Raw genomic sequence first — 27225 nt, forward strand, 5'->3', positions numbered from 1 at the left:
ACGGAAAAAATCATAATGTGTGGGGCACTCTATTTAAAGATGGCGGATCCAAAATGGCTGCCGTGATCTACTTGTCCCGTTGCATTGTGTCCCGTTACGCTGTGTTACGTTACGCTCATCAATTATGTCCGTCGAGACGTCACAATCAAAGATGTGGCTCGGCTCCGGCTCCACGCCCCGGACCCGTGTCCCCGGGCATACATTCCTATACTACTGTGCGCACCAGGCCACCTAGTGGATACACAAGGAGGTGGCCTTGGGCGGTACGTGCTCGCTGCAGCTGGGAGGGGAAGTGTTGTGTTGCGGCGCATGGTGCAGGAAAGGGAACTGCTCTCATGTAGAGCGGTGCGCACCAGGCCACCTAGTGGATACACAAGGAGGCGGCCTTGGGCGGTACGTGCTCGCTGCAGCTGGGAGGGGAAGTGTTGTGTTGCGGCGCATGGTGCAGGAAAGGGAACTGCTCTCATGTAGAGTGGTGCGCACCAGGCTACCTAGAGGATACACAAGGAGGCGGCCTTGGGCGGTACGTGCTCGCTGCAGCTGGGAGGGGAAGTGTTGTGTTGCGGCGCATGGCGCCGGCCTCGCCCAGTCGCATCTCGGTTGTCAGTTGTCTCCTTGCCGCGCGCGGGGAAGAATGTGAGCTGTAAGTTAGCGTGGTTCGACGTCGCACCAGGCATGGAGTTGCAGCCTGAGGAGGTGAGAGTTCTTCAGTGACGTCTCCTAGTTGCCAGGTGGCGATAACATCTCCGCGCACGTCAGGACTCTAAGTTACTGAGAGGACTGTAGATCTTCCAACATATGTAGCTCGTTGCTTGCCTGTTAGTACACGCAGAGGTTCAAGACTAGGCTACATGCGAGTATGCACGCAAACGGCACGCCCGCAGCACAGTGCACACGAACAGCATACAAGTCGAAGCCACTTTCATGTACAACACAGCAATTCGAAACATTCAAATGTGTTTATTTCGCACATCTACTTACATAAAATTTTAGCTTGAAATGTTGAATAATGTCGGTTTTTTTAAATTAGTGTACCAAAACCCAATAATTCAATTTTGCTTTCTTAATTTTTAACAACTATAAATATTTTACTGCAGAACTTTATTTCGCAAATTTAATACTCTAGAGTAATTTGGTTTACGGTTGATTTCTGAAATACACCTGTCAAAACCTTCGCTGGTTACGTTATGTCTAGCGTAGTGTGTGCTGATTGGCCGCAATCCGTACGTTGCACAGAACAGGGAACAGTAAGAAGTGGTGCGACCTTGTGTTATCCTTGTGTGTGGTGTGTCCCGATGTGGCATGTGCGCTCGAGACACGCTCGTGTGCAGTAGCGGATCCAGAGGGGGGGCTAAGGGGCTCAAGCCCCCTCCAAAAGCATCTGGGTCCACTATTGTTTTAGTGTTTGCCTTGATAAAGCCTAGCCTCAGCTGGGTCAAGCCCCTCCCAAACCAAAATCCTGGATCCGCCACTGCTCGTGTGTAGCCCAGCACAGGGTCGTCACTTCCACTTCCCGATTATCACTGGCTCAGGCCGAGACCCGTCACTTCGAGTTTGGTTTGTTTTGGAGTGAAGCCGTCACACATCGATTGATCCCGGCACAGCCAATGAGAGCGAAGCTGCTGCACTGTTGCTCGTCCCTGATTCGTCTCAAAAGTAATCAATCTCCTATAAAGGTGATTCTTCCAGCCATGTAATAGGTATTGGAACAATAAACTATTTTTGACGTGTAACATCATGGTTTTCGGTATACGGCATTTGGTGGGAGAGTAATTTCCTGAAACCTGAATGCGATGTAAATGTGTAACAACCACAGTGCTGCCTTCTGAGGCGGATAGCACGAAAAAAAATTCACAAATACAACGGGAAACACTTAAATATTAACTGTTTGATAGAAATTAACACGATGGGCAGTTTTTAATATAATTATTTATTGTAAATCAGTTCCAAAACTGGGGTGTAGTATATTTTTCAGAAGGTTTTCGCTTTTATCGGAGCTGTTTCATTATATCGAATGATTCAATTGTTTATTGCAGCTACTCCAGCTGCGAATTCTGGCGGCGGGTACGGAAACTACGTATAATTTGCGTTCAGAAATGTAGTTAAAACACAGTTTGCATTTATTTATCACGCTCTTTATTATTTTAAAGAATTATACGTTAAATTTCGTGGCCGAGTCCTGATTTTCGTATTATAAGTTTATTTTGCAAACGTGAGAAAACATAAATATTTTCGTTATCGAGATTATATGTTAAACATCACTGGTGATTACTGGAATTTTTTTTATTAATGACATGAAAGAACTTTACGTAGTTCCTAATTTTCGTTTGTTGAAAATTGTAGCATTCTCTTGTTAATTTATGTTTTCTGAAAAATATTTAAATACAAGTTTTTGAAGGGTCACTTCAATGAACAATTTTAACGTATGTAAAATAAACAAATATGTGCGTGTACTTTTGTTCACGCGTTAGAAGTTAGATTTTTACTAAGTCCAGTAAGTATAACTTCAAACGCTTTTAATCTGTTAATCTGTAAATAGTATTGCAAATCATGAGCTAAAAAATATATTCAATAATTTAAGTAATCAAATTCCCGCACACCTAAATAAAATTTAATATTTTCTTGATTTTCTTTTAAATGATATAGTGTTGTTTTACCTAACAATAAATCTATTGAAATAATAAAACTCTTCCCGGTAAAAATACTGTACATTGCATTAAATTATCAATAGTATATAATAAATATAATAAAGATCAATTCGTATTTAGTTTTTAAATTTTTTTTTTTTCCTGTTTCTCTGATTGAGTATCTGTCTGTCTGTTCGGGAATTGCGCAATGGATAAAACTATTCGTTGCTAAATTCTTCGGCTAACTAAAATAAATGGCTATGTATAATTAAGAAATATTTACCCGTTATCGTGTTGTGTTTAAATCGGGACGAGCAGTAATATAGTATGTATGAAAAGGAGGCGTTTGTCTTCATATACGCCTTAGGATGTTCAGAAAGTTTCTTAGAACATGCCGAATTTGATCTTTGTACAGATTACAATTTTTTAACGTGGTTATTTTCCCATCCCCACTAATTAAGGAAGTTTAGTCGGTGGATAATGCGGCTGGCACTTATTAAATTCCAAATAAGACATGTAAAAGGTAGCGAGAATGTGGTGGCCGACGCCCTACTAAGGATTTATGATGAGACCGGGAGTGGAAATGGTGAGGAATATGAGGGTGAAGGGGAAGATGTCAGTAGTGAGGATGAGGGAATGGGTGTAATGTGTCAGGAGAATTTCCGGAATGTTTTGTGGACCTAAAAAATGGCAATAGGGGAGATACGCGCACACATACAGGAACCCAGTTTTAAGATTTTTGAAGTATTTAAGGGTGGAGTATGGTACTTTGTCAATGATGGCAAAAATGTGTATGTGCCCGAGTCTTTCATTAATATGGTTATGCGGTATTTTTACGACTTGGTATTGAGTGCCCATGGGGGAAAAAATATTGGAAAACAAATTTCAGAAAAACTTTTATTGGACAATTATGCAGGTGGATGTAGAGCGTTGTGTGAGATAATGTGAAATTTTTTCAGTTAACAAAATAGCCGCAAAATTCTTAAGTCAGAATATACTCTGAAGAAAAAATTACACGCCCATGGGAAAGGGCATTTGTTGGCATTTTTTGCTCCTTTCCGAGATCGCTAATGGGTGGTTTTAGTAAATTTTGAGTATTTTTGGCGATGTGTGACATGAAGAGTGGGTAGGCAGTCAAATCCTTGGTGTAAAAGGCGTGAAGTTTGTTTGGAGGTCCCGAACAATTAATTTCGGATAATGCAAGTTCATTTAAAAGTCAAACATTCAAACATATGTGTTTATTTTGAGGCATACGGCATATAATCGCTAGCCCCCATTACCCTAATACTTTTCTGGTGGAAAGGGTGAGTAAAAATGTTAAAATAGCTTTAACTATCTTTCGATAAGCATAATCTGAAAAAATAGGATGAACATTTACCCTTTCTCGACATGAAATTTAATATGACCAGGCATATTTTAAACTTTTTAACCCCAGCAAGCATATTTCTGGTCGTTAGTTATGTCATCCGTTACAGAATATATAAAGAATTTGCTTTGCATAGCCCAAGGAAAATTGTAGCTGAGAGTAAAAAAGGCCCATATTTCGCACCTAATTGTTTTTTTGTAGGAAACAGAGGTAAACTGCTAACGAGACGTTGTGTTTGAAGTTTGTAGTAATTTTATTTGGGTCACTTATGTTATGAAGGCCAGTTAATAATTTAGCTATACAGTCAGCATAATTTTTCCTATTTAAAGGTGCTTTATTGTGAAAAATCTAAGTGTCTCAGAGGGAAATGTTTTTTCTATTTTGATGGTGAACGTAATTTTCTTATTCATACTTAATCTTATGTGTTAGCTTTTAAATGTAATTTCTCGGAAAATGGAGTAAGGATAAATAGATTAAAACTGACTTCAAAGATTTAATTTTTTTTTTTTTGGTAGGGAGATTTGTGGCCAGCTTCGCGATGGCCTAAAGACTTCAGAGACATTAATGGTAGCTCCCTTGGGAAATATGTTTAAATTGGTTGAATTCGTTAATTATGTTTATTTCATGTTTTTAATTTTAAAGTAATTAGGGTTAATTGTATTAGATTAAATTTTAGTAAATTATAATTACTTTTTTATGCGCTTATGGACCTATGGAAAATTACCGACTAGTTATATTTTGGTAAAGTTGGCCGCCTGGTTTTAAACATGTTAAGTTTTTAATATATTTTTATTTTAATTGTTTTGAGTTATGTTGGTTAATTAAAGTTTTAGCGTATAGTTAACATGAGGCTTGAAAGAGGTGGAATTTCAAGAACTTCAAAACTACGTTAAGGAACTTGCGCGCCAATGAATGAAAGCTGTTCGCGGTCTCCGCCGCCAGGAGCGCCAGGAGGGAGGTGAAGTGTGACGTGGTGGCACTACAGCTGGTGAGTGGCCGGCCGCGCGGGTGGTAAGTGCCGGTCACCCGGGCAGTGCGGGAGTCATGACGAGACGTCATTAGTGTGACGCAGAAGTTGCACATTTCAAACGCACGAGTCGAGAGTGCTTGGTGGTGAGCCGGTAGCGCGCGCTACCAGCGAGACCACGAGCCTGGCTGGGTGGATCGCCAGACATTCCGTTTTGAGACATGGTGTTTGAAACTACGCCTTCGATACGCATCGATCCCCAAAGTCCTTGAAACCCAGTGGGCGGAATTAGCTGCTATTTGTTGTCTCAGTTTGACTGAACTAGTGGTGTGGCTTCATCTCAAAGCGTAGTGCTAGGCAACCACTTTAAGATTGAGTTTAAGGAAATCCCCACCGACTTAACTTATCGACCGCGATGTGCAAGGCCTGTAGAACTGTTTTAAGAGAGAAATGAAACTCTGGCCCTGTATTGAAATCGTGCGGTACTGCGGCATGCAAAACCGAATGTCCAGACTAAATGAAACTGAATTGGAAAATTAAATAATAGAACATTTATTGAGTATAATTGTAAATAGTCGCTTAAGTATGTTAACCAGGCTGAATAGAATATTGGAATTAAGTTCACTTTATGTAATTTTTTAGTAGTTTTTTTTAAAATTCTGATTTATCCAGTGTATGATACATGAACCTTGTTCAAACTCAAATCTGTTTTGAATAAATTTTGGAACATATTTTTTAGTTGTATAATTTATTTTAATAAGGTGACTGTATTTAGTTCTTACCTAAATTTGTAGTATACAATTGTTTTGCTCGAGTTTTCGGGGCACCTGATTTAAGGAACAGCGAGATAAACCATACGCAAAAATAAGGAAAATTAAAAAAAAATTGTAATTTTTTAAATTTTGTTGAAGGCCGTTCGCAGGCAGGTTTCTGACTTGGCATTGTTTATCCTTGAGTGGGTAACCCATGACAAAGTGTACCACTCTGCTGGGAAGAGCCATTTTGTAATTGCTTTAGTGACCAGTCTGAGTTTGAGAATAGCGGTTTATTGGGTTTACAAGTTGGAGCGCGACGGACCTAGAGGCGGCGGGAGTTATAACCGAAACTGAGAACGACGTAGAGCTGTTGCGTCTAAGTTATTTAAATATACAAAAGAAAATGCAGATGCACTGACGAAGGGGATTTCGTGACCAAAGCTGAGGTAAAGTAGTTAGAGAAAATTTTAGATTCTCTACCAAATTTACAGCAAGAGAATCAAGTAGAATAGCTTGCATTTTGTAGCGGAGTCAAGGAATTGTTACATTTGCGAGTTTTTATTACTCTAGTCTATGTAGATGTATCGTGAGTAGATTCGCGGGAGTGGGGCGAGTCGTTATTGCGCGCGGACTCGCGGAGAATTTAGGTTGGAAAAAGTAAAAGAGTGAAGATGAATAATCTGTATCCCAGGTGCGTCAAATATGAATTAATACATAAGCATGGAATCGTTTTAAAAGGAAAGTAGAACGAATGGATAGTTATGTAAATGACATTTTGCGATATGCGAAAATGTTTGAGGAACATTTCATGGGCTTTGAAATAGTTGGTTTGATTTTGGAATATATGGATCCCGAGTTACACCGACAATGTTCATTTATAAAAGAGCTGGAATGAGTCGAAGAATTGTTGGAGTGGGGCATTAAAGTGGATAGTTTAAAGTTCGAGCAGGAAGAATATAAGACTCCCATTGAGGATAGTATGAAAGAGGCTACCGAGTGTGAGATAGCCACTCCAATTTAGCCTTGTGATAGAAATAAAAAGGAAAATAAATTTTCAGCGACATGTTATCAATGTCATTTGCCAGACATAGTGCATCTCAATGTAAACAAAGAAGTTTAGTGCCGGGGTATGAGCTGCATCAAAGAAAAAGTGATTTTATAAAATGTTGTATAAACCAAGAACATAATAATGGTTTCGACGGGAAAATGCGGGGAAAGGCAAATGCACTTTGATGATAAGGTATGTTATTCTTGTAAAAAATGTGGACTTTTAAGAAGGGATTGTGTAAAGTGGGAAAGAAAACAGTTGGCATGCGGGTATTGCGGGAAAATAGGCCAATTAACTCGTAGGTTTAGTATTAAACTACGTGATAACGAATTTCGGTTTGAAGAAAAGCACCGATCATTATTGATGCGCAAAGCGAATAATTTTTTAGTGCAAGTTGAAACTGGTGGCAGGCATGTGACAAGCCTCGTGGATATCGGGACCAGCTAAAGTTTTTTAAGTCAAAAATCTGCCTAAGAATGTACGAAACAAAAAAGTATAGGGAAGGGGGATGTGACCCAAAGTCCTATTAAATTCAGTTGGCGGACGGAAAGGTTGATGAGAGTAGCTCTATGATTCTTTAGCATTTTAAAATTTTCATGGGATCGATTGTTTTATGTGATTCCTAATTTAGTATGCAATTTTATTTTAGGGATGGATTTCTTGAGTGATACCAGGGCTGGGATTAATTGTAAGCACAGGAAATTGTGTTTTGTTTTTGACCCTAATTAACGGATAGGACTAGAGAAACCCTGGGGGGAAAGAATAATCCTGTTTGGAAGTATAGAAGTGGCCCGGGAGAGGTTAAGTGGTAGGGAAGTTGATAATATCCAAAGTATTATTAATAGATTTCAAGACATTATTACTATCCAAAAAGGCAAACTTGACCTTGCCTCTTATGTCTTTAAAGTGTCAGACGAAGTCCCAGGAAAATGTGTGCATTACCAGTGCACAAACCGCAAAATGAAGGATTTTAAAGGGATTATACAAGAATTACAACAGGACATTATTACCACTTCAAACTCAGCGTACGCGTCGTTAGCGTTTCTGGTCAAGAAGGAAAGGCCTGGCGAATATAGAATCGTATTAGTTTACAGGATTTTGAATCATAAGATATTGCTTAAAATAGAGGTTTTATTTCAGCATTTGAGTAAGGCTAAATATTTAACAATTTTGTATTTGAACACAGCCTTTCATCAATGTGTCCTGGATGAGTCTAGTCGAAAATAAACCGGATTTGTTACCCCTTGTGGACGTAATGAGTGGAAGCGAGTCCCTTTCAGGTAAATTTTGGGGCCCAATGCCTTTCACATATTCTGGGTAAATTGTTAAATTATGTACAAAAATTGTCCTAAGTTTGCTTGGTCACATTTTTGTATACTCAGATTCCTTACAAAACCATGTAGAACATGTAAGGGTAGTTTTGGAAAAGTTGTGGACAGCTGGCTCTATTTATGGTTAATACGGATACGGTGTTCTGGGCTAAAAATCACAAACATTTTCTGGGGTTTATTATAGAAAATGGTAAATTGAAAATGGATCCCCTGAAAATTTTCCCCAGTAAGAAATATACCCCTCACCCAACCCGACGGTCCACAACCAAAAAAAAAAAAAAAAAATTAAGTTGGTTATGCCTTTTCTGAGAGTGGTAGGTTTATTTAGCCGATTTATCACCAGTTATGCGGAACTCTGTGTCAATCTAAATTCTCTCAGGAGGAAAGAATTAACTTTAGGGTGGGGGATGAGTAGGCCAGGGCCTCCAACGAGCTTAATAGCTCTCTCTGAGCCACCAATTTTAATGATGCCAGATTTTGAAAATAGGTTTATAGTGCAGGTTGATGCTACAAGTTTCACCTTGTGTGGGGTGATGTTACAAGAGACACGCCCCCCCCCCCCCCCCCCCAAGGTTTGCAGACTGTAATGTATCGCACATTTTCATTACAGGGCCAGAGTTTCATTTCTCTCTTAAAACTGGTCTACAGGCCATGCGCATCGCAGTCGATAAGTTAAGTCCGTGGAAATTTCCTTAAACTCAATCTTAAAGTGGCTGCCTAGCACCACATATTGTTATGAAGCCACACCACTAGTTCAGTCAAACTGAGACAACAAATAGCAGCTAATTCCGCCCACTGGGTTTCAAGGACTTTGGGGATCGATGCGTATCGAAGGCGTAGTTTCAAACACCATGTCTCAAAACGGAATGTCTGGCGATCCACCCAGCCAGGCTCGTGGTCTCGCTGGTAGCGCGCGCTACCGGCTCACCACCAAGCACTCTCGACTCGTGCGTTTGAAATGTGCAACTTCTGCGTCACACTAATGACGTCTCGTCATGACTCCCGCACTGCCCGGGTGACCGGCACTTACCACCCGCGCGGCCGGCCACTCACCAGCTGTAGTGCCACCACGTCACACTTCACCTCCCTCCTGGCGCTCCTGGCGGCGGAGACCGCGAACAGCTTTCATTCATTGGCGCGCAAGTTCCTTAACGTAGTTTTGAAGTTCTTGAAATTCCACCTCTTTCAAGCCTCATGTTAACTATACGCTAAAACTTTAATTAACCAACATAACTCAAAACAATTAAAATAAAAATATATTAAAAACTTAACATGTTTAAAACCAGGCGGCCAACTTTACCTAAATATAACTAGTCGGTTATTTTCATGGGTGCTTAAGCGCAAATGAAATTAACTAAAATTAACTACAAATCACTTTAAATTTATAAACCAAGAAATAATTAACAAAATTAACCAATTTAAACGCATTTCCCAGGGAAAATAATCATTAGCGTCTCTGTAGTCTTTAGGCCATCACAATATTGAAAGGAGGTAAATATTGTTTAACACTAATTATTCATATCTCCGAAGCTAAATAAGCAGTATTTAGGATATTTTGTTTTTAATAACATACATGTATACTCACTCTTATGTAACGTTTTGGCAGATTCACCCTTATGTTTTTAAAAGGGTTTTTGTTTGGTTTAAGTAAGAGAATGACCAATATGCATACAAAATTACTTTATTAAATAATATATCTACTGAAGAGCTTTTAATTTGAAAAAATATATTAGAGATATCGCTGCGTTAATAATTTTATAGAGAACAACAAAATGGTAAATAGCCTTGATACCAAATTTGTTCCCCTACAATTTACTTGCCTAATTAATTATATTAATGTCATGTTATGACTATTCAAGTTTACAAAATGTACTCCAGGATGGTTTCACTATCATACAGTTTCATTTAGCACACCAATACGATTAATAAAGGCCCCGATGTATGTGTGTGTATATACAATATATTTACACACACACACACACACACACACATACATACATATATATATATATATATATATATATATATATATATATATATATATATATATATATGGATTTATGTTGACACACGCGGATACGCCATCTTGATGACTTTGTCTTGTGGCTAAAGCAGAAACGTGCATGCGTATTGGACTTCCAAATTTACGTGGTATTCTAAAATGTCACCCTCAACGCGTCTAAAGAAGTATTAACAAAAACAGATACTGCGTGTGTGTAAAACGGGGTAAGTTTGTGTTTATAATAGTCACCCTTCTGAAGCTAGTAAATCCAGAGGTAAGTTATTGCGTATAAATTGTAAGTGACCAAAATTTTCCGTATAATTGTAATCACAGTTGTAATTGGCCACCCCTTGTAGCCGCAACCGCCTGCAGCGCTACCTGCTCCCTGGCCCTGTCCGGCTAGTTCCGGTTTCAGCCGGCACGGACTGGTTGACATTCGCTCGCCCTATCGCACTCGGCACTCGCACTCACACCGTCTGAGTCAGGTGGTCTGCACGCACTCACACGGTCTCAGTCAGGCGGGCTGCACGCACTCACACGGTCTCAGACAGGCGGGCTACATTCACTCACATTGTCGGAGTCAGGCGGGCGGCACGCACTCACACGTTCTCAGTCAGGCGGGCTGCACACACTCACACGGTCTCAGGTGGGCTGCACGCACTCATACGGTCTCAGTCAGTCCACAATTTTATCAAATAATTTAGGAAGTTTTTTTTAATATATAATAAATTATTAATTAAATCTTAATAACTATTATAACACCATTTATAATTATGCACGCACTCACACGGTCTCAGTCAGGCGGGTGGCACGCACTCGCACAGTCTGTCAGGCGGGCTACACGCACTCACACGGTCTCAGTCAGGCGGGCGGCACGCACTCACACGGTCTCAGTCAGGCGGGCTGCTCGCACTCACACGGTCTCAGTCCATCTAGCCATTAAGGTGTAAGTTTCGTGCTCAAACGACTTTAAAAATTTACACTTTTAATTTAAATCAGGAGTAATCGATAAAAATAAGAGAAAACTAACAGTGAATCGTTGATATAGCCCCAGGATTTAGGGAAACACTTCCTTTACCAGTGACTGGACTATAGAGGTTTATCATTGGAATCCATTGAAAAATATGTTAATTTCATATCTGCGGCCACTTGTCAGTGAAGTGCTTTCTTTGAGAGCTTGGCAACTGCTCTTACTGTTAGCAGTATTTATCTGATTTTATTTATTTATTCTTATTAAAGTGTAAAACTAAAATATTAACGATTCTTTGACCTCGCCGCAGTAAAATGTTAAAGTCATCGTAAGTAATAAACAGCCGCGCGAAATTTCGGTGATAAAAATTTAATTTTTAGAAACATTATGAAATAATAATAACATTTAAATGTGTCCGCTTAGAAGCTAAATAAAAATATTATGTGTAATGTAGGATAAAAAAACGTTCCGTGAGAAAGTCATTAAATTAGTGAAATGGAAAATTTATGGAGTATTATAGAATAATACGATAAAAGGTTTATTGGAAAATAAGTGGTTTACAACTCTCAAGGTGCAAAAACGGCGACCAACAAAAATATAATTCTTGAACTGTCTCTTTTTATTTGTATATATTTTAAACAAACTTAAATAATGGTATTGACTTTAACAAAAATCGTGTAGCAATTTTGCCTTCAAAATATGTCCACTGAGTGTTGGGTTATTGGTGGGTAACAGCCACGACATCCGAATAAGGAATGCCGGAATGAAGTGGTGCAAGTAACAGGAGTACGCTGATGAAACCCACAGACCACATGCGAATCGGCGCCATTTGCAGGAAGGCAGGCGTTGGCTCGGCATTGGAAATAAAGTTTACTTGGGTTTCCGGATTTCGGTGTCGGTTTTGACACATTGAGGTTCGAATTGCTGCGCGGTAAAGTGGAAGTTATTTACGGACCGTTGATGCTTTTATACTCTTTTAACGTTTATTTTTACGGCGCCATTAAACCTGACACACCGCTGCAAATAACCATTCGAACTTGAAAGAACGGGGGACACGTGAGGCGATACTTGTTTCCTGAGTGACTCACAGGAATGTGCAGCTCGTGACATCAGCCATGATGATCCAGAATGTAGGGGTAGTGTGACCCTGGCCCTTGGAAATGATCCGGACTCTAATCAGTAAGAAGGGGAAATGCCGTACTGAGGTGTCGGAGCAGTTGCCGGACCTAGTAATTGAGGCATGAACCAACATGAACGCGTAAAGAGCGCATAGATGTGAGTACATAGTCTGTCCGCATCAAGGTCAACCTGCCCCTTCTTGAGGTGCCAGGGGTTGTTGACCAACGCAGGCTCTAGCGGGGATTTTACATCCCTCACATCCTCAGTTGTTGGAAAATGGTATCTGGTGAGACAGAAGGCCCTCTCTGCAGGAAACCACATATGGCCTTAAAACCTAACTGACGGTCAGTATCTGCCGGGCCCCCAGACCGTGGGCGCCCAGACCGTGGGCCCCCAAAGGCCGGGGTTTGACTGTGTAGAACCACATACAGCCTAATGACAATGGTTGGTCCTGGGCGGGGCTTCTGACTTGGAGCAGACTGCAACCGGTCTATAAAAGTTGTAAGCTCCAGTGATCTGAAGATGTTGAGGTATCTGAGGGGCTGGTCCTGAGGATCTCCAGTCCCCGAGTTGACCTTGCGGTCTCAACAGGGGCAGTTACCCCATTAGTTTACGGACTAACAAGTTATACCATACATGGTAGCCCAAAGTGCCATTAAAAATCTGGGCGGTAGTGCGGGGCGGCCAATCATTTACTGGGAGATTCTCCTCAAAGAGCCCAGGCCGTGTGGTGTCGGTCTCGCACTTGGTGTGTGGTCGCCCGGAGCTTCACGAGCAAGCCCCAGGAATCCCCACTGTGTCACACTGCTCCGGCACTAACCTGGAGAGCTTGTAGAGGTTGAATAGATGCTCGGCCGGATTATAGACTCATTGGTTTTCTGAGAGGTCCCAGAGATGTGAGAGGTCTGGATAGTGGCCTTTATTGAGTGTTTGAGGAGCTTAGCCAGTAGGGAAGCTATTGGTTTGCTTAACGGGCTCGGAGTTGTGGTGGTGCCAATACTGAAATTGGTCTCCTCAGCCTCTCGGTATAGCCCTTCCCCGACGCCTCCAGACTGCGTTGAAATGGCATTACCATTTCCCTATGGCTATATGTGGCTCGTGCAGCAGGATTCAGCCCACACCAGGTAGTATATGCCAGTAAATATGCATGTTAAACAACGAAGGTTCGTCCCTGATAAATCTGTGACCCGGTCTCTTGAGGCAATGGACAGATGAGGCGAAACCTTTTTCCTGAGTGACTCAGAAGTATGTGCTACTTGTGATGTCAGCCTTGATACTCAGTGCTCTCAGAGTGTAGGTGTAGTAAGTTCTATGACTCTTTAGGCACAAGGTAATGTGAGGCGAGAATAATGGTTCTCTGTTCGGCTCAGGTAGTTGTACTGCTTGGTATGTTAGCCTAGCTGCTAGGCGTTTCCAGGGTGTATGTGTAGTGTACTCCAGGAATCCTTAAGGAGATGGACACATGAGGCGAGACTTGTTTTCTGAGCGGCACACATGTATCTGCAGCTTGTGTCCTCAGTCTGGCTGCTGGGAGCTACTAGAGTGTAAGTGTATCATGTCCCTTATCTCGTAAGGCAAATAAACACATAATATGGGAATTTTTTATGACCATCTCACTTAGTTGTTCATCTCATAACGCCAGGCGTACTTATTTGTGCTGCTAGCTTGTAAGTGTAGTGTGTCCCTGGACGACTCTTTGATGCAGATTGACAATTAATGCGAGACTTGTTTCCTTAGAGTCTCACTTAGTTGATCATCTTGTAACGTCAGGCTAGCTGCTGGGTGTAGGTGTAGTGTGTGTACTAGTGTTTGTAACTGGACTCGTGAGGCAGATTAACAAGTAAGGCGAGACATGTTTCTTTAGCATCTCACTTAGTTGTTCATCTCATAATGTCAACCTTGCTGCTGGTTGCTGCCAGAGGGTAGTTGTAGTGTGCTCTGGACTCTTGAGGTAGATTTTTGTGGAGTTTGGGAATATGGTATAAAAGTAGCTGCAGGGAGTCCACCGGAGCCAGCTAAATTTTGAAAGTGGTCTATGAGAAAAAAAAGTCTGGGAACCTCTGATTGAAACCAAGTCCTGCACCAGACTGTTTGGTCTGTCCCGTGGACTCGGTGCAGCTGGCCGGAACACTCGAGAGATGGAACATGGTGACAGCCCGCCAAGATCAGGTGAGTGCCGTGACATCACGGAGCCGCCCATTCCGACCACTGCAGCAGGGGCGCCGCGAAGTGAGGCATCAGCAGAGCCGTGGCCTGGAAGATCTGCAGAGCATCGAACCACGGCACCGGTGAGGCTCTACTAGCGAAGCTAGCTAAAGGGATCAGAGTGAAGCCTATTTAAGTAGCAAATCAGATTAGAAACCTTAATGAAAAAAGGAAAGATATATCAGAGAGTTTAATTCTGTGCATAATTTACTGTAGGACTGTACAAGGTGGCGGTACAAACCAGTATGGCTAGGCTAATTTTTACGTAAGAGCATGCATTTCCAAATGGGGTGCACCACACGTAAAAATCTTGATATAAATGTATAAACATGATCTAGATAAACCACAATAGCTAAATATGAATCTGATTGGGCAAACGAATCACATTTAAAAGTGCCAATAAAAATAATAAAATTCTTTACACTTTAAATGATATATACTAAAACGAAAGACCTTATAATGTCCCACTATCACACAGCGCGTTTAGTCCTATAAAAATGCGTGGACAATTATATTAAAATACGAAAAAGATTAAGAGTTCCAAGTCCTCTAGGCAAACACATGTTTTGAAATATCAAAAATGAATTTTAAAAAGACATATTTTCCACAATGCAAAGTCTTCAAAAACATTTTGGCTCAAAAACTACCTACTTGTTTCGTAATCCGTAAAAATGCTTACAACACGCAGTGCAAGAATGTAACCAGTTCATTCGTAGATGAAAGAAAATTTCTGCAAAACCATGCGCAGCATTCGAACCTCATAATTGCTCTGGCGACCGAAAATGCGTGCGCTATAATAATGTATAGCTGCACCCAAATTCTTTTAGAGTAGTAAGTTAAAAAAGGCTTATGAATGTTGTACAAATGCACTCGACAGAAAGCGCTCTCAAATACAGTCCGTCTGAAAGTGTGAGACCAAATATTCGTGCCACAAAAACCAAAATATTTCCAAAATAAAGCTGCAAATAGCAAAGTTATGTGTATCACGCCATATCATGCAACTCTGCGCACTGCAACTGCTGCTGAGGAGTTTATCTGCTTTAGCCGCGTCAAATGCCTCGCTGCTGCACAACGCAAATGGCCAAACGCGGTACAGTGTTGTTCACAAGCGAGGTAGCCACACTTCAGAAGAACACACTCGTCGAAGCCCCGGCTGTAAATATTGCTTAATGAGGCCGTGACACTAAATCGTGTGCAAACAGATAATTAGAGACGAGGTCACAGTTTGGTGCACACTAAGTCACTCAAACATCCCGAAATCTCAGCTGTGAGTGACAAATACTCGGTAACTTGCAGGTCGGCATCCAGGCCGGTGGCGCGTCGCAAGTCTCAGTTGGCGTCGGGAGCGAAGTGGTTCTGGGTCGGATTCACAGTGTTGCCCGGGAAATGCATGCTGCGACCGCCCACCGCCGAGGCGTAAGTGCGTAACTCTGTCTGCCGCGGCCGAGCCATGTTCCAGTCCATTGCGGCTCTTAGGCTACGGCCAGACGAGCGTTATTTGCAGCGGCTCGTGCGCTGCAAAATGTAGCCAGAAAATGCGTCGCATGGCAGCAAGCGTGGCTGACCGGACGCGCCGCAGCAAGTGAAGCGATCTGCGACACGCGCGTCACGCAGAACGAATAGGACCGGACCCATTTCTGGGCGCGACAAATGCGGCAGTATACCGGCCAGACGGGCGACATTTGCAGCAGACGGAGGAACGAAGAGCCACGCACGGTCATCTACGTAGCGCGCAATGGATTTTAGTTATATTGACAGTGAACGAATTATACTGGAAATAATTGAAAGTCGACCATGTTTATACGATACGAAACGCGAAACATACAGGAATCGTACCTTGAAAATGGATTCGTGGTTGAGCATCGCAAAAAAATGCTGTCGGCGAGAACTGGAACGACATGATGAATGAAGAAAAAAATGCATGTGGTAAATGCAATAGACGTATAATAGTATCTCAGATTATGTGCATCGAACAGGAATTTAAAGATCTTCATAGGCAAAAGAGTAACCAATGTACATAAAATAATATTACCTTATCGGCGAAATCGGTGTGTATAGATTCGGATGTCCTAAAATATGTAGGAGATAAACAGTAATGAAAACAGACAACTAATACATATTATTTATAATATATTATACAAGCCTGGTAGACAGCTTCTTTGTGTTAAACATAATTTCCTTTATGCTTGATACAACACTGTGGAACATTTTTCATGTAACAGTCGTAATTGTTAGTAAACCATCGCCAATATGGATGTAGAAGAGTCACAACCTTCACCTGACATGGATGGATCAGGACATAGGACGAGCAAGGGGATGTTCAAGTGATCGGGCCTACAGTCAGCAGGTCGACAAATTCTCACCAACGCAAATAAAAAGAGGTGCCTACTCTTTTGAGCGGGAACTCATAGATGTTCTTCGGAGTAACAAGATATCACGAAATATTAGTGAAGAACTTGAACGCGACACAGATAGAATGTTTCTATTGTCTTTGCTACCTAGCATGAAAGCTGTCAAACCTGAGTATAAATTGGACATGCAGATTAGGATGCTGGAGGTAATGAAATCATTCTCCAGTGCACCGACTCTGGGTTTCTATCCACAAGCTCCATCATCTTACGGTGCCCAACTATCCTTCGTCCAGTGTACCCAAGATACATCATTACAGTCGCCTACGTCTGTGGCATCACATGAGTCAGACGAGTCTATCATGTCACTGTTTAAGTTGCCTTGATGCACAACGGTTTGGTGCTTTCTAATTTTAATTTTATATCTCGTAACACTGTATTATCACTACATTAAACTTACCTTAGTGTAACTGCTAGTTTTTCTTCCACTCCTATACAGTCCCGCATAACGGTGTTCTGTTTTGCTAACATACCACTCACAGTCAAAGCTGATAGCAGGTACATAAATAAATTCACCGACATACGGTAATACTCATGAAATTTGTTACGGTACTGCTTCAGTTTTTCATGCAGTAGTATATACTTCCCCTTTGTTGGACGTTCACTAATTAAAGGGTGTACTCACAATTTCCTTCGACGTTTTCGTCGTCGATGTACAAGTGCTGCTACTACAGCAGCTTCCTCCACGACATCCATAGTGGGAACACTACAATCAACTGGCTGCAGCGAGTGCTATTTGTAGCACGTGTGGCCGTGTATCGTTTCACTTGCGACATTTCACGCCGTTTTTCACGCGACATTTGACGCTCGTGTCTGGCCATGCGCTGCGATTTTTAACGCTAGCTTTATTTGTCGCGCTCAACATTGCTGCAAATAACGCTCGTCTGGCCGTAGCCTTAGTTCGATGGTGGCGCCGCGACGCGCCCACGAAACAAACCAACAAGACGCGATGATGGTGCCCAGAGTAAATAAAAAAAAGGGGGGTTGTCTGTAAAGTCGGCTTACGGACGATCATTTTACGTGATAACGTCATAAGAAAACATTGATGAAAATTTGCATACTTTTTAATTTTAAAATATTATTTACAGTTTTTGCAAATTTATTTTAAATAATTTGTTTAAATATAATCACGAACAATTAGTTATAGAAATAAACTGAAAACAAATCAATGTCAATACATTGTTAATTTGAAATTACGAATTTGGACAAATAAATCAAAATTTTTAGATTGCTGCTTTTAAAAGTTTTTAATATTATAGAAGATTTTCTCGCACGGTGGTTGGCCGGTTCTTGCACGCTCGGCTCAGCCGGAACGTGACAATGAGTCATGATTTTTCGTGCGTGCAGCCGGCGTTCATCGATTATAAGACGTTATCACGTCAAAAGGCAAGCATATAACACGTCTAAAGTAAATTAAACAAAAATCCTACAATGCAGGGGTTAAAAATAATAAAAAATATACTGAAACTAAATGAGGAAACTAGAGGTTTGAGGAGTGAGCATACACCTCACCGTGGAGTTCCCAGGGGAAAGGCTGGTACCCATTTCCTCTATTTATAATTTATGAATCCTAGGTTATAATTGCGGTGAAAAGGGAAGTTTATGATTTATAGTTTTCTGGTTAACTTATGGCTGCAGAAACCACGAGTGGACAACCCTATTCTTGAACTTCCTCGCATCACACTTGTGCTGCTTCCTGTTTCCGGAAATGTTCAGTTATATATTTGCAACACACGTGGCGCGGGATCGATTGTTAGAAGACTGGAAATGGCTAAAGCATGTATTTCCAGGATTTTTTTTTAGGCATGAACAACTGATACAGATTCTTGAAAGCACTCAAGAGATCTGCATTATAACTTTATCTTTATTTCTTAAGCCATAAAATGGTATGGTTACCTCTCCTATCTCGTATTTGCCTTACGCACGACGAGAATACTGCGCTATAGTTGAGTCTTGCGCTTAGAGGAGATACCACGCTAGAAGCACCAGCAAACGTCACACTTGTCATCCCGCCTCACCAACACAGATAGACCCCTGACCAGGCATGTCACAGAGAATTAACTGGAGTTGACGTGATGTGACTCGACCATACATTCTTGGCTCTGTGCCTCATCCACTAGACCTGAGTCGTCGGGAAACAGGAGTTTGTCATGCATTCTGAGGTAGGGGTGCAAACTGTGAACTGGGATGTGGACCGCTGTTCGGAATAAAAAAAAATAGAATACAATAAATTGCTCTGTAAAATAACATTAACACTAAAAAATTCCGTTTTTTACAACTTTTTCTGCCCATACTTGTCTTTCAATCGTGGTTAACTAAAATTTATATCATCGGTATCATACTGTTGCGAGTATCATGTGGGGAGAAAACTGGGTTCGTAAGGTAGAGCCCCATTTATTGGTTCAGTTTTATTTATTACTAATGTCTACATCATAAATTAACTAATGCACTTAAGATCTCTTTCCACAACAATTAGCCTTAGACTGGTGATTGAAACATAAATGCTTTTCCACTGGAGCTTGGCTCGACAGTGGATCGCTCTTCTGTCCGCTTCCTTCGCACACTCACACACACCGCGCCGCGGTACAGTCCCCACGTATCGCTCGTCAGAACCCGACTGGCTCGCCAGGCCTTCACTCGCAGGTATCGCCTCCCGATAGGTCCAGTTTCTCACCAAGGGCCATTTGCCCTCTTCACCTCCCGCTGATCGCACGGGCATCGCCAGTATCACTCCCAGAGGGGGAGGCCGGCGTCGCTGCTTTTATACTCTTGGCAGACTTTCTCGAACCGTCTTGGGAGGGGGGGGGGGGTTGGAAGTGTGGCGTCACCTTGGGCCGACCCGACGTCCGAAAAGTCCAGAAAGGTGGTGTTTATTCGCGCCATTCCAAGTGACATCCTCGGAAACCCCAGAATTCACAGGCCTGTAGAAGGGTCATTGACAATGACCTGAGGCTGGATGGTGCCATAGGAGCAGAACGGGGAGGCAGGCACGCGTGGCATGCCTTACGTCAGTGGACGTCATGTGACGTCAGTGGCAATGTGGGGCTGCCAGCCAGCTCTGAACCTGCCGCGCTTCGCGGTACTGCCTGCGTTTGTAACAATATAATACCTATTTAATACGCATAGCTTCAACCAAAAGTTTTTCTGTTGTTTTTTCCGTTCATATTGGCATTCACGTGTCCTGCTAACAACTAGAAAATGCGCAGAGTGTATGGAGTGGGGGTACGCATGGGTCATGACTTCATTGCCAGACTAAGGCGCGTCAAGACAACGCAACTCAGTAATTCTCTGTGGCGCCTTAAGCTAGGCGCACAGTTGAAATTCATAATCGAGTGCATAGCAGGCCATGCACGAGACTTAGCACACAACCTGTGCCAAGTCGCTTCACAATTGAAATCCTACTGTTATTTTCATTCAACGAACTTTTCTCGATGTATCCGACATAATATGTTGGCAGTGTTAGTAATTATCAAATGATTATCTCACGACAGCTGACAAAAAATTTGTGAACGCAGTTTTCCAAAATCTAAAACTAATTTGATTTATGAAGGATTTTTAGTTTACCAATCTATCCGCGAAAAATGTTAAAAATTGTTTTACATTAATTACAATTAACCTTATATAAGTAATAGCATTATTAATTTTTAAATTCATAAATTACCACATAAGCATTGTAATATCCAGACGATTACTTGGCAAAATATGGCTGAAACGAAGCAATAGTTCTCTAGTCCTGCCAAAATGGCTTCCTGCACCTCTCTCATTGGCTATTTCACCATAAGTTCATAACATAAAAAAATAAAATAATTTATTTTCTATATACGCAACTTCTCTCCCGTACACACAAGCATCCTAAGCGCTATTTGTAAACTCAGTAGGTTCGAAAACACAGCAGTCAAATCTTGTGCATACGACCTACTGTTATCTTTACAATTGTGCACTCAGCCTTAGCTATAGCCTACTCTCCCGTACCCCATCCTTAGAAATGACGGCCCTGGCACACCCAGTGCCAACCCGGCTAACTCGTAGTCGAGCTGCGCGTGTGTGCTCGAGTGGGCGAGATGCGAGGAACTAACTAATTTTACGTAACTGTTTACGCCTTTCTAGCATGTTGTCCTTTCAAAGGAATGGAAACAATCTATTGCTGCGATAACCTCTATGCTCCGGCAGTGATAAGATAAGCGGAAGTGTTTTGGTAATTGCTACAGGTTCTTGTTGTGCGAGTGTTCGTCATTGTTCGAAAACAATGCTATATTTAGAGTCTTTATCAGCTATTGACACATTTTATTCATGTTCAATTCATTGTGCAGGAAATTAGAATGAACATTTAACAGCCTTTAGAGATAACTCTACACAACAATTCTAACGTTATATAAATAACAGAAATATAGAAACATTTGTAGGCATTTCTGAAGGTGCATAACTGCAGTTTTATACCCGTGAAATACAGCGTTTCGGTACTTACGTAGTCTATACGTAATTGTAAGATTTTTTTGGTTGCTCTTATTTCGAAAATTTCTTGGCAACAATATATACACATTTTATCTGGCTGTATCAAAGCTTGGGACATTGAAGTTGGTAATTTCGTATGCATAATATAGGCAAGATCATTTCAGTTAGTTTGCCTTATGTGGCCAGTTTTATGCAATAAATAGTTAACCCATCTAATATATAATGTTGATAGTAACGATTAAAATTTATTAAGAAAGAAAAAAAAAACATTTTTTAAAATTATTTACATAAATGATGTAGTGTTAACCAAGAATCAAATAATTTATTGAGTGAGAAGAATATGATAATGTTTCTAATTGAATGATAAAATTTTTTTTTTCTGTTATTTCACTCATGTTCGGATATGCCACGACTTTATTTTTAATACAATCCAGCGCTCTGCAGGCTACAGATTCGGTATATTCACGCACGGAACTTTCACACGGGGCCAGGTTTCGGCTTGCTCGAAGCAAGGATCGAGGCTGCATGGTGATTGGCTGATCTGATTATATGGCGTGTGCAGTCCTTTTAAACAGGCGCGACTGACTTCCGTAGCTGCCATCCTTACAAACCGTTTTTGCGTTCCGTCAAATAGTATGAAATCAGAAAAAAATAATATGTAGTATTATTTAATGGGACATATTTTAACAGCCTCTAAAGTATTCACGTTCATTAAGAGCAGTGAAAAGATCGGCATGTAATTAAGATGATTGCTTTGTAACAATTTCATTGAAAGCACGTAGCCGACACGGCGTGCTTGCCAGCAGCTCATCATGCTTGCTAGCAGCTCATCGATGCTAACCGTCTCGGAACAAGCACGTCTGTTGGCAAAGTGAGCTAGTTGTTGGAAGACGTCTTACTGCAATCTCACTGCAATGTCCCCTGTGGAAAGACTACCCTCACCACTGCGGATATGTGACGTCAGTAAATCGTAATGATCGCGAATAGGATATTTACAAAATTCATAGAGCTTATTATTTAGTATTACGATTTTTTTTCCAAACTATTTCTGTTTTTAACCAATATGATTAGCATTCATTATGGTTATTTTCGTTGTTTGGTGTTGTTGTGTTGAAATGTTGAATAGAGGTTTGTGGTGCCTACTCGCGCGACGCTGACTCAGCGATGTGGTTAAGGGCGTGCCTCCCACTTTAGGTCCTGATCTTATATTTATGAAAATTTTATAAAGCGCACATTTTTTTTACATAATTAGCTGCCAAAGTTACATTTTTAACGTTTTTGGGTTGTACAAATAAGGAGAATTTAATTTATTGCAGAACTGAAATTTTTTAGGTTTAACTGAAATGCCATTGGCTATTTCATGATATGGTTTGCATTTCTACCACAAAAACTCATTTTCATGAAGTAGCCAGTGGCACTGCAAAAATGTTTCATTTTTTTCAATAAATTAAATTCTCCTTATTTGCACAACCCAAAAACGTTAAAAATGTAACTACGGCAGCTAATTACGCAAAACTTATGCGCTGTATATATATATTTTTTCATTGTGTTAAAGTTAAACAATTGAAAAAGTCTACAAGTTGATCAGTGATTGCTGTAAATGTAAAATGTTGAACTGAAATGGAAGGTACGCCCTTGAGGAGCGCCGTGTCTCGAGAGGGCTGGACGGGTCGTTACCACAACGCCGAAATACCACAACGCCGAAATACCACAACGCCTAAACACAACAACGCCGAACGTACAATAACGCCGAACGCCATAACGCCGAATGCCAAATTGACCGCAACGCCAACAGCTAGAAAACTACTGTGTACCACAACGCCGAATGCCAAATTGAACGCAACGCCAACAGCTAGAAAACTTCTGTGTACCACAACGCCGAAATACAGTAACGCCGAAAAATGTTGCTGCGGGGGAGGGAGGGGGGGCACAGGAGAAAATGAAAAACAACTGAATGAATTTGTGTGCTAACCTTACCTAACCTAACCTTTGTGGCAGTCCTGCAATGACATTTTTCGGCGTTAATGTATTTCGGCGTTAATGTATTTCGGCGTTGTGGTAATTCGGCGTTGTGGTACACAGTCGTTTTCTAGCTGTCGGTGTTGTGGTCAATTTGGCATTCGGCGTTATGGTTTTCGACGTTATTGTACGTTCGGCGTTGTGGTGCGTCCCCGGGCTGGGGGCTGGACGTGGCCCGGGTCGATGACCCCTGCACGTGGCGGCCGCACGTGGCGGGTCGATACGTCCTCCTGCAGTCGCGCGCCCTGCGCCTGAGCCTGCCTGAGCCTGCCTGAGCCCGCGCCCGGCCAGCACTGAGCGTCTCTCGCTTATGTTCTTTTCAAAGTTACACTTCAATAGGCGCGTTACGAAAAAAAAAATGACAGTGAATTTGCAAGAAGCGCGCGCACTGTGCAACGAAATTTTCGTAGCATGAAAAAAAAATGGGGGGGGGGGGGGTTGTTTGTAAAGTCGGTTTACGAACGATAATTTTACGTGATAACGTCATAAGATAACATTGATGAAAAATTGCAAACTTTTTAATTTTCAAATATTATTATTTTCAGTTTTTTGCAAATTTAATTTTAATAATTTTTTTTTTAAATATAATCACGAACAATTAGTTAAAAAGCCCGCCTTAACATGTTTAATATTATAGAAGCTTTTCTCGCACGGTGGTTGGACGATTCTTGCATGCTCGGCTCAGGCGGAACGTGACAATTTTTCGTGCGTGCAGCATGCGTTCATCGATTTATAAGTTATCACGTCAAAAAAGGCTACACACAAATATACATTATATGTGTGGTTTTAAATCATATACTTAGTAACTGATATTGAATACTGGTCCATATCATTAAAAAAATCTAATCATTTTAATTATCAGTAATACAAATTGTGTTCATAAACTTTTTCAATTGTATTTTTATAAGTGAGATTATGTTTCCATGTGTATAACGGTGTCAGGTTGCTTTAAAGCTTACATTTTCAGACAAGAGTGTCTGTGGGAGGTTACGTAGTCTCCTGGCCGTTTTCTGTGGGAGTGTTTGTGGGGTCATGTTCCCGTACGTATAATTTATTTACATTATGAATCATAAATTATAACATAATAAGGAATTAAAATTAATAAATGAGAATACACATCCAGCATACTTATTTATTTTCATTCTTAATTAAAATGTATCTCAGATATTTTACTAAATTAAATAATGAACGCAGATAGGACCGCGACACACGCCATGTTCGGAGCTGGCTGGCGGCCCTGCACGGCCACTGACGTCAGGCATGCCACGCGCGCCTGGACGGATTACCCCCTCCCCCCTCCAGACAATGCGCATCGTCCCACCTCGGGCTATTGTCACTAGCGGTCTGGGAATGCTGCGTGTTTCCCGAGGCCGCCGCGCCGTGTGGCGCGAATAAACACCGTCTTTCTCGATGTCGGCCCAGGATGACGCGACTCGTCACCGCCGCTCTCGTCGGTTCGAGAAGGGAGCCTGAGGTAGCCTCCACGGGCGCCGCGAGAGTTCCGCGAGTGAAGGGTGGTGCGACATCGGCAAGAGGGTGAGAGACCCCCTCGAGAGTGCGACTGAGTGGCGCGAGACTGTGTGTGTGGACAGGCGCGATGTGAGGGGCGAACCACTGTTGAGCCTAGCTCCAGTGAGGAGTGCGAAGTGCGGAACTTGACAGACATTGAGTGACTTGAGAATAAACATTTTTAAGTGCCAGTGATTTGTGAGCGGACATTTTTAAGTACAATTATTTATTAATAATGTAAATATTAGTAATTAATAAAATTGTAACAACACCAAATAGGTAAATCCCTTACGAACCTATTTCTCCCCTCATAGGTCGTAACGATTAACATCATTATATTAATACTGAATAATGAGTTTGAATTTAAATTTTTAAATTTTATTGATTTTATATTTAACCATCCGTGTTTAAAATATTACTCCAGTCCTTTCATTATTTTATTTCTTATAATTATTTGCATGCAAAATCAAAGTTAGTTTTTTATCGATCCAAGTAAGTATAACTTCTAACGCGCGTAGATTAAGTACACGCACCCATTTTTGAATTTCAAAATATTCCTCCTTTGTTTTGTTAGTAAGATATAAGGGAAAAACGATACAGGCATATACTTATATCACAACCTCCTGTCAATCACAACACCCCAGCAATGTACAATATTCTTTAAGAAGAAGGTCTTATTAAGGTCAGATACAACACGCCAAAAAAAAAACGTTTTTCCAATAGGCAGGTTGAAAACTTTTAAATTTAAAAAAAAAATTAAAAAACACCCATTCACTTGCAGGAGACATTTCGCAGCTAAATGGAACATTTATGAATCTCAACTTCGGATTTTCTTACTACGAAGACTGGCAAAACTACTCGCATAGCACTAAACAGACTGCTGCAGTTAAAACGCTAGTTAAGAGTAACTGAAGTATTATTACTTTTCATGTATGATTACTTTTGATTTCTATTACTTTACCATCTTGCCATTGATATGCTAATCACAAACTACTGTAATATTTTGAAATCACTGTACTGCCTTTGAAGAATTTTGTTTTATTAAGAAAATAAATAGTTATTTATTTTAATGTATTTTTGTGATTTTGAAGTGGTTTTTTATTGTTAAACTCTACAGATACACTTAAATACGGTAAAGAACTGACGGATATGTAACTTAGGTTCACACCTCATAGATTCATCAATACTCCCCCAGGCATATGATCCCGTTAGGGTGTGGTCCTGGTTAGGAGAAAGATGGGTCTTTTACATGCCTGTCACTGTTACCAGTGCCAAACATGGGTTCCAAGAACCGGGAAATAGATTCGCCATTTCCAATCGCGGCATGTTACTGGTGAGCGCACGGCTAGGACGAGAGGTTGAGGAGACCCATCCCAACTTCGGCCCCACCGACCCGCCCCCAGCTCCGCCGTGAACCCCCAGACCACCTACAGAGCTGGCCCCCTCTGTGGAATCTGAGCAGCACCGACACGGAACCATACCTCTCACATCCCTGGGACCCCTCGGTCACCCAGTTACTCGTGATCAAGCTGAGGCCTATCCAACTTCTACTAGCTCAGCAGGCTAGTACCCGAGCTTAAGTAGCTCAACACTTCCACTCGTCAGCGGGGCAGAACTGACGGACAGTTAAGTCAGTTCGTCGTGGTGGGCGAGTGCTGACAGCTGAACACAGCCGCTGTGGATGTCACGTGACGTTCTGTCAGTGATCGCGCCTCATTGCCGCTGGAGACTTGTCTAGTGTTCAGCTGTCTTGCTAGCCTAGCCCACTAGGCAACAAGTAGTACTCTTGATTCTCTGTTTCAACTGTTCAGAGTTAAGGTTAGTTAGGTTCCTTTCAAATATTTTTATACTGCTTGCAATAGCTTCAGTGCTAACTATTTTGGCTTGACATAGCTTATAACTCAACTTTGGCTACTTGTTGAAGTCAACGCTTGTGAACTGGATTGGTAATCATGGTATTTGTCACCCGCGTGAAATAATAAGTTACTTTCTCGCTGCTCTAATAGTCTAGAGCCTATTAGTAAATAGCTATGTGGTATAGATGGTCGGGGAGATATGATTTTATCCTTTGACATGCCAAAAAATTGAGATAAATAGTAAAAAATTTGAATGGTAGCAAAATTATAGAGAAATCCAAGATCGTGGGACCTAAGCCCCTTAAATTTTATGTAAGTTACAGCAAAATCAAAATAATGCATTGACTGAAAATGATTATTAAGCATATCAAAGCAGTTAAAAGAATCTTTGTTAATATGTAGGGCTATGCATTTTTCGCGAAAAGGTTTTCAGACCAGATGTGTGATAAAGCATTGCAGCATTGTCTGTGTTTCGTGGTTGGCTGGGTTTATTTCAGGTGCATGACTAATGTCAGCGCACCAATCACAGCCAGCCAGTGCGGAAGCTAACGCGTCCTGAATGGCCCGTAATAACAGGGCGGGGCTTCTCTG

General features: G+C 41.3%; 1 protein-coding gene across 4 annotated transcripts in view; it reads left to right on the forward strand.

Moving 5' to 3' along the window:
• The window catches only part of LOC134535781 (uncharacterized protein ZK1073.1), a 328050-nt gene that overhangs the window by 155863 nt on the left and 144962 nt on the right, over nt 1-27225 (forward strand). The window contains exon 1 of one of the 4 annotated variants that reach the window (XM_063375043.1): nt 589-696. The exons of the other annotated variants lie outside the window; for them this stretch is intronic. Coding sequence (XP_063231113.1) covers nt 676-696 — 21 coding nt within the window. The 5' untranslated portion in view covers nt 589-675. Of the gene's footprint in view, nt 1-588; nt 697-27225 lie in introns of those variants that run through there. 4 annotated transcript variants of the gene reach the window in all.

This window comes from Bacillus rossius, chromosome 10, assembly GCF_032445375.1.
Source record: "Bacillus rossius redtenbacheri isolate Brsri chromosome 10, Brsri_v3, whole genome shotgun sequence".
Taxonomy (NCBI): Eukaryota; Metazoa; Arthropoda; class Insecta; order Phasmatodea; family Bacillidae; genus Bacillus; species Bacillus rossius.